The sequence below is a fragment of the Macaca nemestrina genome, chromosome 13, assembly GCF_043159975.1.
Source record: "Macaca nemestrina isolate mMacNem1 chromosome 13, mMacNem.hap1, whole genome shotgun sequence".
NCBI lineage: Eukaryota > Metazoa > Chordata > Mammalia > Primates > Cercopithecidae > Macaca > Macaca nemestrina.
In genome coordinates, this window is record NC_092137.1 from 48,577,214 (window position 1) to 48,597,454 (window position 20,241).

Consider the following 20,241-nt stretch of genomic DNA (forward strand, 5'->3'; position numbering starts at 1 on the left):
CCTTAATTATAAGTTTAAATGTTAAAAGTGATCTTGTGGCTTTAAAACAAGATAAAAACTATGGTTGGGCGAGGTGGCTCAAGCCTATAATCCCAGCACTTTGGTAGGCTGAGGCCAGTGGATCACCTGAGATTGAGAGTTTGAGACCAGCCTGGCCAACATGGTGAAACCCTGTCTCTACTAAAAATACAAAAATCAGCTGGATATGGTGGCACGCGCCTGTAATCCCAGCTACTCGGGAGGCTGAGGCAGGAGAATTGGCTTGAACCCAGGAGGCAGAGGTTGTAGTGAGCCGAGATGGCGCCACTGTACTCCAACCTAGGCAACAGAACGAGACTCTGTGTCAAAAAAAAAAGATAAAAACGACATCATAAGGGTTATATATAACCGTTGACTTTAAACCCTTAATATAAAATGAAACCTTTTCCCCTTTATGTTGTTTGGCAAAATAATAGTTCCATCTGACATGCTTTTGTGTAGCCTTGCATATAAGAATTTGTAAGTCTGAGGAAAAGAGTGAGATACAGTATATGTAAAACTATGAATAGGAAATAAACTTTTAAGTTAGTTAACAAATAGATTTTTTCATACTATCATAAATTCCAAAGAAGAGAAGTAGTTTTTCCCAAAAATATTTTAATTCCTGGATTTAAAAAAGAACTGTTGATGTCTTCCCATGAATATAGAAAGTTTAATTTTATATTTATTAATAAAACCAGGAACATACCTGTTTGCTATCAGTACCAAGTGTTCCTTAACCATGTGTTTTGGTAAATGCTTTTATTTCTGTGGTAATACCTATATTAGTATTATATCAAACTTAAGCATCCAATACAAAACCAAACAGTAACTATCATGTATTATCTATTGTTCCAGGCATTTTAAATGCATTATTCTTATTTAATTATCACAACAGCCTGCGTGGGAGATTTAATTATTCCTGTTTTACAGATGAAAAAACTAAGAGATTAATTATTTTGCCTAAGAACATCCAAATAGTTGTGATTTAATTTTGGCTCCTATGCTCTTTCTGCTTTGTCAGACTTTCTAAATTGAGTAGTATTAGCAAAGAAAACAAGGTAATAGTTTGTTTTTTATAGTACAAATTAGCTGTATTTGTGACTAAGTTGTATTACAAGTGAAATAGTTGGGTGCGAGTGGCTCACGCCTGTAATCCCAGCACTTTAGGAGGCCAAGGCAGGTAGACTGAATGAGCCCAGGAGTTTGAGACAGTTTGCACAACATGGTAAAACCCTTTCTCTACCAAAAAAAAATACAAAAATTAGCCATACATGGTGGTGCATGCTTGTGGTCCCAGCTACTCAGGCAGCTAAGGTGGGAGGATCACCTGAGCCCAGAAAGTCAAGGCTTCAGTGATCTAAAATCACGCCACTGCACTCCAGCCTGGGCAACAGAGTGAGAGAGAACCTGTCAAAAATTAGGGGGGGGAAAGTGAAATAAAAATTTTTATAAGCACATTTGCTTTTCTGTTTGTTTTTCAGTGGTTCTTTATCACCTCACTATTTAAGCTCTGTACTCAAGCAGAACCAGATGCGAACCCTCAGAGGTATGTGTGAATATCAGTACAGTCAAGCACCACACAACAATCTTTTGGTCAACAGTGGGCTGTGCATATGATGGTGGTCCCCTAAGATTATAATGGAGCTGAAAAATTTCTGTTGCCTGGTGACCTGGTAGCTTGTTGTAACATTGTGGCACATTTACTGAAGTTTTTACTTCAGTAAAATGCATTTACTGAAGTTTGTGGTGATGCTGGTGCAAGCAGACTCACTGCACTGCTAGTCATGTAAAAGTATAGCATGTAGTTATGTACATACATTAATACTTGATAATGGTAATAAACAACTGTGTCACTAGTTTGTGTATTTACTATACTTTTTACTGTTATTTTTTAGTATACCCCTTCCACTAATTAAAAAAAGTTAACTCTAAAAGAGCCTCACACAGGTCCTTCAGGAGGTATTGTAGAAGAAGGTATTGTTATAGAAAGATGACAGCTCCATGTGTTTATTGTCCCTAAAGACCTTCCAGTGGGACAAAATGTAGAGGCAGAAGACAGTGATATTGATGATCTTGACCCTATGTATGCTCAGGTTAACGTGTGTATTTGTGTCTTTGTTTTTAATTAAAAAGTTAAAAAAATGTTAATTTAAAAATAGAAAAAAGCTTATAGGTTATAAGTAAAATATTTTTATACAGCTGTATTATGTATTTTATGCTGTTATTACAAAAGAGTAAAGTTTAAAAAATTAAAAAGTTTATAAAGTAAAAGGTTACAGTAAACTAAGGTTAATGTATTGTTGAAGAAAGAAAATCAGTTTAGTGCAGCCTAAGTGTATAGTGTTTATAAAGTCTACAGTAGTGTACAGTAATGTCCTAGGCCTCTACATTCACTCACCACTCACACTCTCTGACTCACCCAGAGCAATTCCGGTCCTTCAAGCTTCATTCATGGTAAGTACCCTATACAGGTGTACCATTTTAAATATTTATGTAGTGTTTTTGTTGTACCCCCTTTTTTGTCCCCTGGCAGAAACTAATAGAGCATTTACTGTACCTTTTCTATGTTTAGAGACACAAATACCATTTGTGATACAATTGCCAATAGTATTCAGTACAGTAACATGGTGTACAATTTTGTGGCTCAGGAGCAATCCTAGGTGTGTAGTAGGCTATACCATTTAGGTTTGTGTTAAGCACACTCTAGGATGTTCACACAATGACAAAATCACATAACAGTACATTTCTCAGAACATATTCCCTTCATTAAACAAAGCATGACTGCATTTTTTTTTTTTTTTAAGAGATGGCGTCTTGCCATATTGCCCACACTGGTCTTGAATGCCTGGGCTCAAGTGATCTCCTGCCTAAGCCTCCCAAGTAGGTGGGACTACAGGCACACATGACTGTATTTTAAATCATAAAAAATTCAGATAAAAATTCAGGGTATTTTGTTGTTGCCGTTTAACATTTTTCTATTTTAAAAGATATTATATATTTATTATAGGAGATTTGGGCAATAAAAACATTTATAAAAGAGAAAGTAAAGTCATTTATACCATTGTTAATATTTTGTTTTATTTTTATTTATTTATTTATTTTGAGACAAGTTCTCACTCTGTCACCCAGGCCAGAGGGCAGTGGCACAGTCCATGACTCACCACAGCCTCAAAATCCTGGGCTCAAGCCATCCTCCCACCTCAGCCTCCCAAGTAGCCAGGACTACAGGTGCCATCACACCTGGCTAATTTTATTGTTAACATTTTGATATAGTTCCTTTGGGGGTTTTTTAATGCCATATATGTAAATAGATACATTTGCATGTATGTATGTACAGGGACACATACATAAACACACACATACTTTTTCTCCAAATACTAGATTCACACTGTGTGTATAGTTTTATATCCCATTTCCATTTATTTTTATGTGTATTTTTCATTGAAAATAGGATTGAATTTTTTAGTAATATCAGTAGAGTTATTACCTTTTCAGGTCTATCTTAGACTAGAATAGGGGTTGGCAAACTATGGCCATGGCCATGTCTGGCCTGCCATCTGTTTTTGGGTGTCCCATGAGCTAAGGATGGTTTTACATTTGTAAAATGGTTGGAGAAAACAAAATCAAATAACAGTAACATTTCAAGACTATGAAAATTCGTTGCAACAGAGACCTACATATTATATCCTGGGTTTTGCCTCTTAGCCTGCAAAGCCTAAAATGTTTACCTTCTGACCCTTTACTGAAGAAGTTTGTCATCCCTTGAATTAGAATATACTTGAAGATATTTCTCCTATAGGTTATTTAATCTGAAGAACTTTAATTTTAAAAGGTAGTAAGTTGACTTTTTAAAAGTATATCAAAAGTCTGAATTAGTGGGGTTTTTTCTTCTTGTAGATTAGTAATACAGTAAAATCAGTTTTTCTAGTGTTGCTTTGGAGCCTAGAGACATTTTCATAACCTTTACAAATAGAAAATTTCGGATGAAAACCTTTCTGTGTATCAGAAATTTTTTGGCTCTTTGGAACTATACTAAACTGAGCCTCAGAAGCAGTGTGCTGATATCTTTTAAAATAAAGGAGGAAAAGAATATGAAAAAGTTCTAGAGAACCCTGCAAAGAAGTTAAATGGATAGGGGATCTGTTTCAGATAATGTTGTGTCTTAACATAAGACAAATATCTGTGTTCCTGTTACCGACATCAGTAAATGTAGTTTCTCTTTACATTTAGGTATTGCCAAAACGCCTTTATCTTTGTATTGCCTCAATAAAGTCTGACACTTATTCTCTAAAACTCAGTTTATATACATATTTTGAGAACATTTTCTTTGTGAATTCTGGATTTTACTTAAAATTTTTTCTTCCTCTTGTTCTATTCTATCCAAATTCTTTCTTTGGGGAACAGACATTTCCACGAGTTTCTCCTGCTAATTTCAGCTGCATGTTTTTCATTATTAGGGCACAGGTACTTCTTCTTCATCTAATGACTTATACATGTTATGCATCATCTCTCTCATGCTACCAGCACCTTACCTCCATTCCTATATGCATGGGTCTTAGGCCTGTTCCTCTAGTAATAATTAACTTAGTAGGGAGGTGGTTGGTATTCTAGGTTAAAACAAATGCACATCTGTCCTGGAATATAATACAAAATTCTCCATGAATTTTAAGGGGAAAAAACACAAAACCTCACAAATTTAGGAAATTTTATTTTTGAACTTGGTTGTTTTGGGGTATATTTCTGAGGAAATTTTCTCTTGCCTCTTTATATTATTTCTAGAGAGAAGTTTAAAAAACACCAAGTGGATTAGACATTCATTGCAGCTAATACTGTTGAGCCTCCTGCCAGACTCCTTGTGCCAGAAACTGTTGTAGGTTCCTTGGGATATGCATAGATGAGGCCTGCTCTTAGAAAATGTATACTTTGGCTGGGCACAGTGGCTCATGCCTATAATCCCAGCACTTTGGGAGGCCAAGGTAGGTGGATCACATGAGGTCAAGAGTTCGAGACCAGTCTGGCCAACATGGTGAAACCCTGTCTCTCCCCATCTCTACATGTGGTGGCACATGCCTGTAATCCCAGCTGCTCGGGAGGCTGAGGCAGGAGAATCACTTCAACTCAGGAGGCGGAGATTGCAAGGAGTGGAGATCGCACCACTGCACTCCAGCCTAGGCAACAGAGTGAGACTCCATCTCAAAAAAAAAAAAAATTGGTGGAGAACACCTGATTATCAATGATTTGTCCAAGATACAACCTCAAACTCTGTGCAACAAAAGTTCTCCCTGGCAGAGAAAATCATAACAATAGAGAAAGTTGTCTGGCAGTTGCTAGGAATCTGTCTGGCATGTTGATATAGACCAGGTAGATGTGGTCATTAGCCCATGTTGATGTAGACCAGGTAGATGTGGTCATTAGTGTGGCAAAGCAAATATAGAAGTTTAAGAGCTTATTTAGCATAATAAGGACTTTGAACATCGTCCTCTGCCTAGAACAATTAATAAGCCTTAAGTTGCTTACTTGATGCTTTGCATGCATTATCTAATTTAATCCTTAAAACAACCTTCTGAGATATTGCTGCCCCTCTTTTACAAATAAGCAAACTGAAGTTCGGGGAGATTAAGTAACTTCTCAAGGTCACACAACTAGTAAGTGGCAAAGAAGGATTCAGATTCAATAATTCTAATTTCAAAGGCTGACTCCTACTAGATAAGTGGCACTGGGAGACCTACTGAAGAACTTTAAATGTGAGTTTTATGTTTTATAAAGATCACTTAGGTGTTATTGTTGGCCTCCAATATTAAAACATATATTCATCTAACACTTCACAGAATCATTTACTGGTCATTATATTAGAGCTACCTTTAGACATATAAGACTAAGGCGAGAGATTAGGCTTAGAACTCCAGAAACTGCTATCAGCCTAAACAGATGCAGCAGTGTGTTTGTTGCCTCTTGATCAACTTATAATGACTAATTTTATGTGACAATATCAGTGTTACAGCATTGTATAATAGATAGCAGGAGACACAGGATTCTCATATTGAGATAGCAGAACAAAATTTTTTTTGGTTAATAGTTTGGTTTGGTGTGTATTTAGAGTAAATTCACCTGTTTAAAAATATTACTGAGCTGTTCTAGACACCAAGGTACATCAGTGAACAAAGCAGACAAAAATGGAACTCACATTCCAGTTAGTAAATTTTAGTAGTTATGCTAACTACTAAAAGCATCTGGTATACTACAAACAGATATAAAATTAAGGTAGTTGATGGTGATATTAGGGCTACATGTAAATCTAAGATTTGTGTCTTATTGAAATGAAACTAAACCAGTGGTCCAGAGAGCTTAAAGTGTTGGTAATTTATTGAAACTGTTCTTCTGCTTCAGAGAATTACAAGAGACAGCTTCTCCATCTGGATGCTCTGCAAATGTATATATTAATTTTGATAGAGACAATAAATCCTTTTTTAGTTACTACAAAGCTTATACCATTTAAATTATTTCTATAATTCTCATATCATTCCTTACACAAATGGACTGAGAATCAAACAACAGAAATATGCTCGACTTATAACTTTACTCTCATATGGCTAAAACTGGTGTCTTTTAATTGTTTTAATTATTTTTAATAATTTCCCAACATCAAGGTTAAGGAAATAAAGATCAACAGGCACAAATTAACAGGTTTTTTAAATTGTTGTTTATTTTTTGTTTTTTGAAACGGAGTCTCGCTCTGTCATCCAGGCTGTAAGTGCAGTGGCACGATCTCCGCTCGCTGTAACCTCCACTTGCTAGGTTCAAGTGATTCTCCTGCCTCAGCCTCCCAAGTAGCTGGGATTACAGTCACATACGACCTCACCCGGCTAATTTTTGTATTTTTAGTAGAGACAGGGTTTCACCATATTAGCCAGGCTGGTCTCAAACTCCTGACCTCAAGTGATCCACCCACCTCAGCCTCCCAAAGTGCTGGGATTACAGGCCTGAGCCACCCTGCTTAGCCAAATTCACAGTTTTGACACGGTTTTGTTTGAACCAGTTATGAAATCAGTAGCATGTTTGAAACTACCAAATTTTGGTTCCTTGTGAACTGGATATGTTAGATAATACGGCTAATAGTGTTATTGTTTTTAAAAACAGAGCCACCTTTAAAATAGCATAAAGTACTTTATCAATGAAAAAATACCATTATGAAGTGTTTTCAAATGTGACAATAAACAAATGAGTCTTCAGTTTAAATTTAATAGCAAAATTGACTGAGCACGGTGGTTCATGCTCGTAATCCCAGCACTTTGGGAGGCCGAGACAGATCCCTCAGGAGTTCAAGACCAGCCTGGGCAACATGGTGAAACCCCATATCTACAAAAAATATGAAAATTAGCTGGGCGTGGTGGTGCACACCTGTGGTTCCAGCTACACGAGAGGCTGAGGTGGGCAGATCACTTGAACCTGGGAGGTGGAGGTTGCAGTGAGCCATGATTGCACCATCGCACTCCAGCTTGGACAACAGAATGAGACCCTGTTGATAAACAACAAACCAGTCAACAAAAACAGATTGGGTACTATAATTAAAAATTGTTCGTAAGTTCTACTCAGAGAATTTTTATTCCCTTTGTTCTACAAAGTTCAATATTGTACCTTGGACAAATCATTGATAATCAGGTGTTCTCAATTATGATGGTGTTTTGGGTTATTTCTCTATTGCTTATTTTTAATGTTGAAGTTAAACTTTTTTTCACAGTTAATTGGCAAGGCATTGTAGGAAGCATATTTATAAATGTTTTAAATAAGATACAGGCAAATTTTTTTTTTTTTTTTTTTTTTTTTTTTTTTTTTACAAAGCTACTTTTAATACTTTGGGTTGAGCCCCACAGGAATAAAAGACACTGGGAAGGGGTAACCCCCTCACCCCCGGGAGTGGCCCAGCGGGAGAGAGGCTACGTGAGGGGAAGGAAGCACAAAAAGGACCTGCTGCAGACTCAGGGCAAAGGGAATGCTATTGGTGCTGGGACCTGTGAGCACTACAGGAGGAAAGGCGAGCGTGGTGGGACTGGCTCCAGGCACACAGGAGAAGGGCAAGAGGGTTGGACACGAAGCCACAAAGCTACTTGGGTTCCTCCTTCTCATTTGCCTTTTTCTGCTTCTGCTGCATGATCTCCGAGTCCCTCGGCTTGCGGGCGGCAGCAGAAAGCCCGTCATCTCGGCGCTTTCCCTTAACCGAGTCGCTCTGCTTTTTCATATTCTTCTGGCGGGCGAGCTCACGCTGGTTACCGTGGGTCATGGCGACGGCAGCGGCTCCGACCTGCCTCCGTTACGTCCCCTCGTTCTGTCCCGCAAAATTCTTTTGTAAAGAAGTGTTTGGTTTCACAAAGTTAATTTCATGTTGGATAATTCAAATTAATTTGGCTGTATAAGTTATTTACAATAAATAAATACATTTAAGGAGTATTTTTCGTACCATTCTACTGTTATAGAAACAGTACTTAATTTTGTTATCGCTTTAAAATATTCAGAAATGGTGTTCATGTAGCTTTCTTATGTTATCAGGATAAGCCTCTTAATCAGTTTTAGGTGTTGTGTTTCAAAAATATGTTCCTTGAATCATAATGGATGCTTGTTAAAAGAAGTCAAGTTAGGCGGGGCAGGGGGCTCATGCCTGTAATCCCAGCACTTTGGGAGGCCAAGGTGGGTGGATCATCTGAGGTCAGGAGTTCGAGACCAACCTGACCAACATGATGAAACCCCATCTCTACTAAAAATACAGAAATTAGCTGGCATGGTGGTAAGTGCCTGTAATCCCAGCTACTCAGGAGGCTGAGGCAGGAGAATCACTTGAACCCAAGTGGCGGAGGTTGCAGACAGCCGAAATGGCTCCGTTGCACTCCAGCCTAGACGACAAGAGTGAAACTCCATCTCAAAAAAAAGAAGTCAAGTTAGAGATACACTAATTTTTTAGTAAGTAGATTTTATAGGTGCTTCATTTATAAGACAAAGTTTCTGTAAGTGGTTTCTCATTATAATGCATTTCCTTGTTAGATTATTTTACCATCACCTTCCTCTTTTATAAAATTGGAAACAAGGTAGATCCTTTTTTATTAAAAAGAAGAATTAGGCTGGACACGGTGGCTCACACCTGTAATCCCAGCACTTTGGGAACCTGAGGCGGGAGGATCAGTTGAGCTCAGGAAACATAGTAAAACCGTATCTCTACAAAAAATAAAAATAAAAATTAGCCAGGTGTGGTGGTACATGCCTGTGGTCCCAGCTACTTGGGAAGCTAAGGTGGAAGTATCGTTTGAGCCCTGGAGGTTGAGGCTACAGTGAGCCATGATTGTGCCACTACACTCCAGCCTGGGTAACAGAGGAGACCTTATGTCTTGAGAAAATAAAAGAAAAAAAAAAAGAAAAATTAGTTTATGGAGAAGTAATCTCTCTGTTGGGGCTTTTGCATAACGCCATGCATGTTGTACCCTTTGCAAGTTCGCCTGGCTTAAGACAGTGAGTGGGGCCTGAAATTCAGCCCACATTCCATTCTTCTAGCTGTGTGCCTTGAATAGGGAACCATTCACCTAGAGGAAGATTTGCCTTTTTTCCAACTCACACAGAGACACATTATGGGCTAGTGGCTGCATCTTTTCTTCTTCAGATGTGATAGAATACTGAACTCAGAACAAATTGTCTCAGCCTTCATCCTAAAAAACAGGAATTGGAGAGGTCATTTTTTTTGCTAATCTCTTGAATGTGGCATGTGGGCATCATTGATTCAAATCCTTTGTACTTGCTCTTCTTTCTGCCTAATACTCTTTTCCCTCAGATATCATTCTTTCCCTCCCTGAGGTCTTTGCCCAACTGTAGCCTACCTTCTCCTTCAGGATTTCTCTGACCTCTGTATTTAAAATTGTAACCACTTTCCCTAACACTCTATTTCCCGTTCCTCTTAATTTTTTTAAATTTCTTGGCCATTTGTATGTCTTCTTTTGAGCAATGTCTGTTCTGATAATTTGCCCATTTTGAAATTAGAGGGTTTTGGTTTGTTTGTTTTCCTGTTGAGATGCTTGAGTTCCTTTTGTATTATAGATGTTAATCCCCTGTCAGAGTAGTAGTTTGCATGTATTTTATCACATTCTGTAGATTGTCATTTCACTGTTGATTGTTTCCTTTGCTGTGCAGAAGCTTTTTAGTTTGATACAATTCCGTTTATTTTTGCTTTTGTTACCTGAGTTTTTGAGGTCTCATTCATAAAATCTTTTCGCAGACCAATGTTGTGAAGTGTTTCATCTTTGTTTTCTCCTGGTAGTTTTATTGTTTCAGTTCTTACATTTAGGTCTTTGATCCATTTTGAGCTGATTTTTGTATAGGGTGAGAGGTGGGAGTCTCGTTTCATTCTTCTGCATATAGATATATATTCAATTTCCTTTGTATCATTTATTGAAGAAACTGTCTTTCCCCCAGGAAGCGTTCTTGGCACCTTTGTCAAAAATCACTCCGCTGGGGTGGGCACGGTGGCTCATGCCTGTAATCTCAGGACTTTGGGAGGCCAAGGCAGGCAGATCACTTGAGGCCAGGAGTTTGAGACCAGTGTGGCCAACATGGTGAAATTCCATCTCTACTAAAAACACAAAAATTAGCCAAGTATGGTGGCACACCTCTGTAATCCTAGCTATTCAGGAGGCTGAGCACAAGAATCACTTGAATCTGGGAGATGGAGATTGCAGTGACCCAAGAACACTCCTCTGCCCTCCAGCCTGGGTGACAGAGTAAGACTCTGTCTCCAAGAAAATACATATTTAAAAAAAATTAGTTGGCTGTAAATATGTGAATTAATGTCCAGGTTCTCTATTCTGTTCCATTGATCTATGTGTCTTATTTTTATGCCAGTACCATGCGTTTTTGGTTACTACAACTTTGTAGTATATTTTGAGGTCTGTTAGTATTTTGCCTCCAGTTTTGTTCTTTTTGCTCAAGACTGTTTTGCCTATTTGGGGTCTTTTGTAGTTCCATACAACTTTTAGGATTATTTTATATTTCTGTGAAGGATATCATTGGTATTTTGATAGAATTTATAGATTGCTTTGGGAGTAGTATTGTCATTTTAACAATACTAATTCTTCCTATCCATGAGTATGGGATGTCTATTTGTATTGTCTTCAACTTTTTTGTAAGTATTTTAATTTTATTTTTTGTAGCTATTGTGAATGAGATTACCATCTTGATTTCTTTTTCAGCTAGTTTGTTGTTTTGTGTATAGAGATATTACTGATTTTTGTGTATTAATTTTGTACCTTGCAACTTTACTGAATTTATCAGTTCTAAGAGTTTTTTGGTAGAATCTTTAGTTTTTTCTATATATAAGATCCTGTTGTCTGCAAACAGGGACATTTGACTTCCTGTCTTCCAACATGGATGCCTTTTATTTCTTTCTCTTACCTAATTGCTCTGGCTAGGGCTTCCAGTACTATGTTGACTAAGAGTGGTGAGAGTGAGCATCCTTTTCTTGTTCCAGTTCTTAGAGGAAACGCTTTCAGCTTCTCCCCATTCAGTAAGATGTTAGCTGTGGATCGTGAGGTCTCATTTTACTTGGGGAAAAAGAGGTATAGTATTATGTGCTGTCTCATAGCAGCAAACATCTGATTTACTTAAGCCTGGATAACAATAGCATTTCCTGCTTAAGAGAGTTTATGGTCTAGTTGGAGAGAAAACAAGTCAATATCTTCATGGCTTTATTATCTACAATACCTTTTAAATTAGACATTGAAAGTAAATAGGAAATCTTTATGCTAATAAAAATTTCCACCTTTGAGATATAGATTACAAATTTCATATCTGAGTCTTATTTTAAATGTCTTTTTGTAAGCTAAAATGTATAAATATTTTCTAACTTTTCTAATTATTAATGGTGTAATTTAGATTATACCATTTTATTTTTCTTTAGTTACTCAGATGAATATATCACCAAGATGAAGAACTTACAGCAGTAAATATAAGTAGATGTGAGAGCATAACTTTATCTGTTGTAGAACCTGCTGGTTTTACCAGTCTTTTAAAGCCCATTTTTAATGGAGTATCCATTTGACTTCATGAATATTATATTTATTTGTGGTACTTGCAGGCTTGTGTATAATTATGACTAAAACAATACTAATTGTTTTTGTTTCTGCATATTCACTTAGCATTTATAGGTTTACATGATCTAGACTGACGAATTACATATTTTTATCTCCTGCAACTGACATGTAATTAACACAGTACTTCATAACTGCAGATATGCATAGGTAATGATAGTATTCAAGGTAAAAATGCAAAAAATAAATAAATAAAAGGAGTAATGATGTACATTCTTAGCTAATTTAGTCTGTTTAAGGGGAAACCTTACTGAAATAACAGTTTAAGTTTTCGTTTTTATTGTGAATAATTAAAGAAGAGAACTTGTATTATTTCTGGTACCTTTCCATTTCTTTTATACAGTGCTGTTCGCAAAACTGTTTCATGATTTTAAGTGAACAAAATCAGACTTCAGAATAATATATAATATCCCATTTTTAATGTATGTTTATGCTTTCTTAGAATATACACCAAAATTGTAACACTGGTTATCTTTGGGTGCATGCAAATACTTACAATAGCCTCTCTTTTATAAAGAACATTAATATTATTACTTTTTCCCTTTTCAGAATCTGATATCGATGCTGCTGCTGCAATGATGCTTTTAAATACTTCTATAGAACAAGGAATTTTAGAATGTAAGCAATTGTGCCTTTTTTAAAAAAAAATTTTAGTGCCTTTTCAAATTTAACCTAGACTATAAAATAACTATTACAAAATTACTTCTTTCCAACCAAATTTTATTTTGATCTAAGTAACTCAGTTTCTGTTTTATTATACTTTCATTAATTTATGTGAGCAATTGAGAGATTGAAGTTAATGCTGTGATTTTTCTTACATTGACCAAGAAATGAAGAAAAATATATTTAGAAAAATGAGCTCGACGAGCTAAAAGTAAAAATGAAAACTATAAACAAGAAAATATAGTAAGTAAAGTATATTTATGAACTTGGACTAGGAAAAACTTTAAGATACAAAATGCAAAATCTATAAAGGAAAAAAATGGGTAAATTTAATAAAACATCAAAATTTTAGCATCTGGTAAGGCATGGTGGCTCACGTCTGTAATCCTCGCACTTTTGGGAGGACAAGGCAGGTGGATCACTTGAGACCAGGAATTCCAGACCAGCCTGGGCAACGTGGCAAAACTGTCTCTACAAGAAATACAAAAATTAGCCAGATGTGGTGGTGCATGCCTGTAGTCCCAGTGACTCAGGAGGCTGAAGTAGGAGAATTGCTTGAACCTGGGAGGTGGAGGTTGCAGTGAGCCATGGGCACACCACTGCACTCCAGCCTGGGTGACAGAGTGAGACTCTGTCTCAAAAAAAAAAAAAAAAGAAAAAAGCATCTGACAACAAAATACGTCCAAGAAAAGTGACATAAAATGCTGGAGACGTGTTTTTTCCTTATATAACAAAGGATTAATATCAAGTATATACATAAAAGGATTCTACAAGTAAGAAATAAGAAAACAGTTCAACCGAAAAGTCAGCAAAATGTATGACTAGGTGGATCTTAGAAGAGGAAATATATGTGGGCAATACACATGTGAAAAGATGTGCAACTTCTCTAGAAATTGGGGAAACACAAAATGAAATAATACTGAGATAACTTTTTTGTCCATAAAATTATAAAAAATTTAAGTAATTGAGAATGGTGTTAAGTAGGGAATAAGCTCTATCATACACTGTTGGGAGTAAAACCATTTTGGATGGCAATTTGAGAATACCAATTATAATTTTAAATGTGTATATCCCTTAGCAATTTTTTCATATCTCTTTTAAAAAATTACTTGCATACATTCAAGAAAAGGCATCCAGAAGGATTTGTATTGCAGCATGATTTATACTAATGAAAAATTGGAAACAGGCTAAATATTAACACAGAAGTGATTAAACAGTGGTACATTCATATTGAGGCATTCTTTGTAAGCAATTCAAAATATATGTTCTATGGAAAAGTCAAGACATTGTTAAATTTTTTTTTTAATGTTTCAGATTAATGCTTGCAGAATGATGTCATCTGGGTAAAAAAATAAAAAATCTACAAAGCATCGTTAATCTAAAACATTTACTGCTCAAGAGTAATGTAGTAGTTTAAAATTGGTCTGTTTTTGCAACCAAACACATTTGACCTATTGATGGAACTTTTATTTTCCACAGGTGAGAAACCTCTTCCTCTTAAAACAGCATTGCAAAAAAAGAGGAGTTACGGCAATGCATTTCATCATCCCAGTGCTGTACGATTACAAGAGAGTGATTCTTTAGCCACCAGCATTGATCCAAAAGAAGATCACAATTACAGTGCAAGTAGCATGGCAGCACAGCGTTGTGCATCCAGGTCTAGCGTGTCTTCCCTGTCTTCTGTAGATGAGGTATATGAATTTATCCCAAAGAATAGCCATGTGGGAAGTGATGGCAGTGAAGGATTTCACAGTGAAGAAGATACAGATGTTGATTATGAAGATGATCCTCTTGGAGACAGTGGCTATGCATCACAGCCTTGTGCAAAAATCTCTGAAAAAGGGCAGTCAGGCAAAAAGATGCGAAAACAGACATGTCAAGAAATTGATGAGGAGCTCAAAGAAGCAGCTGGATCTCTGCTCCACCTTGCTGGAATTCGTACATGTTTAGGTTCCCTAATAAGTACTGCAAAGACTCAAAATCAAAAGCAACGGAAAAAATAGAAATACTTAAAGTGTGGCAATACTCTTTCACTTAATTCTTTACAAGGGATATCAAAGCCATAATGGACTTCATTAGTTTTAGGGTAGGGAAGGGATACGAATTACTTATTTCTTTCAAAACATTTTTGGTTTTTGGTTTTTAAAATTTTTATTAAACAATTGCTGTTAGGATCATGCCTGATCAGAAATATATGATGTGAAGTCCTGAAAGCATAATTTTTGTGGTAAGTGTCTCCAAGATTTGGAAATTTTTGTATAAGAAAATCCCCAGCCTCTGTCTTAAACTTGTGGGACAAAAATCCTTTCTTCTGTTAATATGTCAGAATGTAAGATTTGGCAACTCCATAAATTTTTTTCATTTTCTTTTCCAATCTGTAACTATAGTTACTGAGCCAGCTAAAAATTTTGCTAATGTACTTTTCATATACTTCTCTCCTGACACACAATCCGGTAACATAAGATTGAAATTTTTTTACTTTGTTTTAATTTGTTTTTAATTTTTTGTTGTTGTTGTGGTGTGGGCAAAGACAAACATAAATTGAAAAACATCCTGATGTTTAGAAAAAGTTTCTTTTGGTTACATAGGTAGAGAATGCAACAAAGAGTTCTAAGGTTTAGAAAAGACAATTTTGTGGTGTTATTTCATCCAAGAACACTCCCAATTCCTATTACATTGGTAGCTTTGAAGTGTTTTTACTTCACAGATACTGCATAGCATTTATTGGGGCCTTTTATTCTTGCCCAAAGTGCTTTGCAAACATTAAGTTTTAGCCACTAGCTGCCTTTGTTGAGTATAAGTTATCCAATGAGAGGATATAGCCAATTAAGTGTGTTATGGAGTACACCCATTTTGACACACTTGTAATAAGAGAATCTTTCATTTGCCTGCCACATGTACTGCATTCTGAGAATCTTGTAATAGGAATGGAGTGTAATGAAACATTCTGAATACTAATTGCATATGTATCATAAAGTAGGTCATTTAGGAAAAAACTTCTGTCCAAGCTTTGTATGAATTAAATTTATAACAAATTAAATCTTAATAGATTTAATGCAATTTTGCAAACAAAATTACCTTCATGAATTTCAAAATTCATATAAAATTAGATCTTATGCAATACACCCTTTTGAGGAGGCAGTGTAATAACCTATAGTGCCATTGATCCATGAGAAAAAGATTTTCTGGTACTACTACAAAAGTGCTTTGACTGAGTATCTTATTTGAACAGTCTGCTTATATGAGACAGTTTTTCATAGTATCATTTGTATAATTTGATTAGATTATTCAGAAACAACAGGATGCTAAACTACACTTATTCATTGTATCTTTTTTTTTTTTTTTTTACAATGATGGAAGCAACTTTCCAGAAGTTCAGTCTTATGCTACATCCTAAGTCATAGACAATGACCTTGTTTTCATCATTCTGATAGATTGTATACATATGTACACATACATATACACACATGCACAGTCAAGGTCATGATGTTGATTTGCTGTTTTCAGCTGTTTCTATGATTATAAAGCATTTTTTAAGAGACAGATATTTTAACTTTTAATTTTTATTTTGGCAAAACTGTCAAATGAGAAAAATGATTTTAAAAACTTTTTTTTTCAATTGACAAGACTTTAAGTCAGGGATAACAGTATTAATGTTCTCTGTTCCGTTTCCATGTTTAATTTAACCTGGATAGCCACATTAATGAATTGGTGCTATCAAAATATAGTAATTTTTAAATTTGTTAATAATGAAAAATAACCCTTAAGCATGCAGGATGAGGTATTTGGGTTTTTTCTTTATATCGATCACATCTACAGAAAATGGCTAAACCAAGTTAACTTTTATTATAGTCAGTGAATAAAACACCAAAAACCCAAAAATGCTTTAACCACAGTGTAAATAATAAAGAGATTACACACATCATTTTAATAACTGTTTTTAAGTTTTTACCATAGCCTTCTGGATAGACCTTAGGAACAGTGTTTCAGTAATCTGGCACCAATTTATTTTGTTCTGCTGAAATTCTGTATCACAAATGTGCTACCTGGTTTCTGTCCATAAGATAATTACTCCTTCTTTATAAGAAAAGGAAAGTGATCTAAGAGAAGCAGAGTTAGTTCCAGCTCTAATAGGGATCTTCAAAGTTATTTTGATGTATGTAACAGTAATTCTTTACATCTTTTGATTTTTCTCTTCCTTTTTATTCACTCTTCCCACGAATTTACATGTTTAAGTTATATTCATCACTAGCAAGGATGATAAACACTTCTGCACTGAAAGCTAACAGGGAGAGATTACACAATATTTTACAGTTTCTTAAACTTAATTTAGTGCATCACCTTCCACTTGCTAACATACCAAGCCAGTTATTTTCCAGGGGAAGCACCTTTTAAATTGTGGTCCTCCAGTTACTACTTCCATTGAGATCATGCTCTCATTCCTCAGGTGTTTTGAGAAACATGACTAATAACCATATAATTAAGTAGAATCATTCCAAGTCCTATGGCCTGGAAATTGTATTCCCGATAATACACAAGTTTTCCTGTAATAAAGTCAATTTAGAAACTTCAAGGTGATTACATGTTTTCCAACACATCCTAAAACTGTGATATAAGCTAACATATATTTTGCCTTACGTCAAAAGAATATGTTTTGTTGCAGCTGATTCCAGTTTATAATAGATCCCTAGTAAAAAGCTTTGATTCAGCACGATTGTTCATCTTCACATCCCAAACAGAATCAGTGTTCTTGAATATATATTTTTGAAGTTTTTTGTGCAATATATTACTAAATCAGTTATTATTTTACTTTTCAAATTCAGAGAAAGAAAACAGATTACCTGAATTCATGGAAAAGGTGGATCACCTCCCTTTTTCCACCTTCAAAGCTTTTCCTGTCCTCATAGCCAGCATGACTTCTTTTAACTTGGATTCATTTGTATATAGTAAAGTTTAGTATATATATTTTTTCTTTTGCTACTTTTGGAGGCATTATGTAAAGGGCTCATACTAGATATTCAGTTAAATATGCTTTAGCACAAAGTCAAACTAGAGAATGTGTTAAGGAGGGAATGTATGTGTCTTGGTAGACCAGGAGGCCTTTCCCAGCAATTTAAGCAACAGATGTGAATACTTCACAAAGCTGTAAAGACCATTGTCTTAAATACTGCAACAACTTAACACCCTTTTGTGAAGATCATAGCATTTATCTAAGAAACTTTGAGGCTTTCTGGTTTACATATATCTTACAGGTTTTTTTTTTTTTTTTAGTTTGAAATGTGTAAGCTTTGATTTAAACCAAGTTTACTTCAGTATGTTAATGATGTAGTAAAAATATTTATTGAAAGGCGAATTAGAGTATTTTAATGTTATACCTGCCATTTTTTTTCTTAAAGCATATTCTTTGCATCTAACTGCCAGTGCCATTGTCAAAACTTATTTTTTAAATCGTTGTACATTTCTTATTAAACTAAGTGCTTAATTTTAAAGTATTATGTTGCCATCATATAGTGTATAAAAATGTATAATTGCCAATTGATTGTTAACTATTATTTATTTTTAAATGAAAGTGTAAGAATGCTTTCTGATTCAACAAATTTGTTATCAAACTGTTTCCTTATCCTCTTTTCTGATGTAGCATAAAAATTGTTCCCGTTTGAGTTATAACTGCCAGTAGATGACCAGTCACAAGTGAACCACTTTTCAGTTGCCAGTCTTTGCTCATATTAAAAACAACTTACAAATGCTTAGTTTTTGTATCTAATCTCTGATTATTAAAATGTTTATAAAGTTTATTTTTACCAAAGAGATGCAATTCATTATGACAAAGTATTGCATAATAAATTTGTTTTATAACATTTTTTTGTGCTCTGATCTTTTGTAGGATAGGGTGGGGACAGGAGAAGGGTGGTAGGGCAGATGTGATGGCTTATACTTCTACACACACTTTCCATCCAAATTGGAGTCAGGGAAATGAAAAGTACAGTTAAATTTCAAAAAAAATTTTTTAAGTTTTTTTTTTTATGGTTTTTAGATGTTATCTTAATTATTGAAAGCTAAAACAACATTAATTAAATTACTATCTTCCTAAAGCTGAACTTCTTTTCCTGTTAATTTACATGTATCTGAAATATTTTGAAATATAACTGGGAAAAATGGAGTAGAATATGAAACCAGCCTGGCCAATGTGATGAAACCCATCTCTACTAAAAATACAAAAATCAGCCAGGTATAGTGGTGAACGCCTGTAATCCCATCTACTCAGGAGGCCGCGGCATGAGAATTACTTGAACCCGGGAGGCGGAGGTCGCAGTGACCTGAGATCCCACCACTGCACTCCAGTCTATGTGACAAAGTGAGACTCTGTCTCAAAAACAAAAAAAGTCATCAAGAGCTTTATGCCAATAAATTCAACCACTTCGGTGAATTAAAAGGCAACAATAAGAAAACCCAATCTAAAAATGGGCAAAATACCTGAACAGACACCTCACCAGAAAAGATAACAGATCACACTCATTGATACTTACCCAAATGAGTTGAAAACATGTCTAAACAAAAACCTGCACACAATTGTTATAGCAGCATTGTTCATAATTGCCAAAACTTGGAAGCAAATCAGAAGTCCTTCAGTAGGCAAATGTATAGACTGGTACATCCAGACAGCAGACTATTATACAGCAATTTTTTAAAAAGCTATCGACATCCCAAAGAAGATATACAAATGGCCAAAAAGAACATCAAAAGATCCTCAACGTCGCTAATTATTAGGGAAATGCAAATTAAAATCACAATGAGATACCACCTCATATCCATTAGAGTGGCTACTATTAAAAGGTTAAAAACACCACCAAAACTAAATGACAAGTGTTGGCAAGGATTGGAACACTTGTGCAGCCACTACAGAAAGCAGTATGGAATTCAAAATAGTACAGTCACTGAAAAGCAGTATGGAGGTTCCTCAAGAAATTAAAAATAGACCAACAATTTTACTTCTGGGCACATACCCAAAAGAATTGAAAGGTTCTCAAAGAGATATTTGTCTACCCATGTTTAGAGCAGCATTATTCACAATAACCAAAAGGTGGAAGGTACACAAATTTTCATCAATAGATGAATGAATAAAATATGGCACATACAATGGATTATTATTTCACCTCAAAAGGGAAGGGAATTTTGACGCAAGCTTTACAACATGGATGAAACTTGAAGACATTATTCTAAGTGAAACCAGTCAGAAAAAGAAAAATGCTGTATGGTACCTACAGTAGTCACACTGATAGAAACAGAAAGGAGAAAGATGTTTGCCAGGGGCTGGAGGAAAAGGGGAATGGGGAGTTGTTTAATGGGCATGGAATTTTGAGTTTTGCAAAATGAAAGAGATGTAGAGATAGTTTGCACAACAGTGTGAATATACTTAACACTATTGAACTGTACACAC

At 35.4% G+C, this 20,241-nt stretch overlaps 1 protein-coding gene across 8 annotated transcripts in view; it reads left to right on the forward strand.

The window, feature by feature from the left end:
- Positions 1-18,661, forward strand: part of LOC105464996 (forkhead box N2) — a 65,260-nt gene extending 46,599 nt beyond the window's left edge. For all 8 annotated transcript variants that reach the window (XM_011713170.3, XM_011713171.3, XM_071076667.1 and 5 more), the window contains 3 exons: positions 1,503-1,567; positions 12,690-12,758; positions 14,283-18,661. In XM_011713170.3, coding sequence (XP_011711472.1) covers positions 1,503-1,567; positions 12,690-12,758; positions 14,283-14,806 — 658 coding nt within the window. In that variant the 3' untranslated portion in view covers positions 14,807-18,661. The remainder of the gene's footprint in view (positions 1-1,502; positions 1,568-12,689; positions 12,759-14,282) is intronic.
- Positions 18,662-20,241: the final 1,580 nt, after the last annotated feature.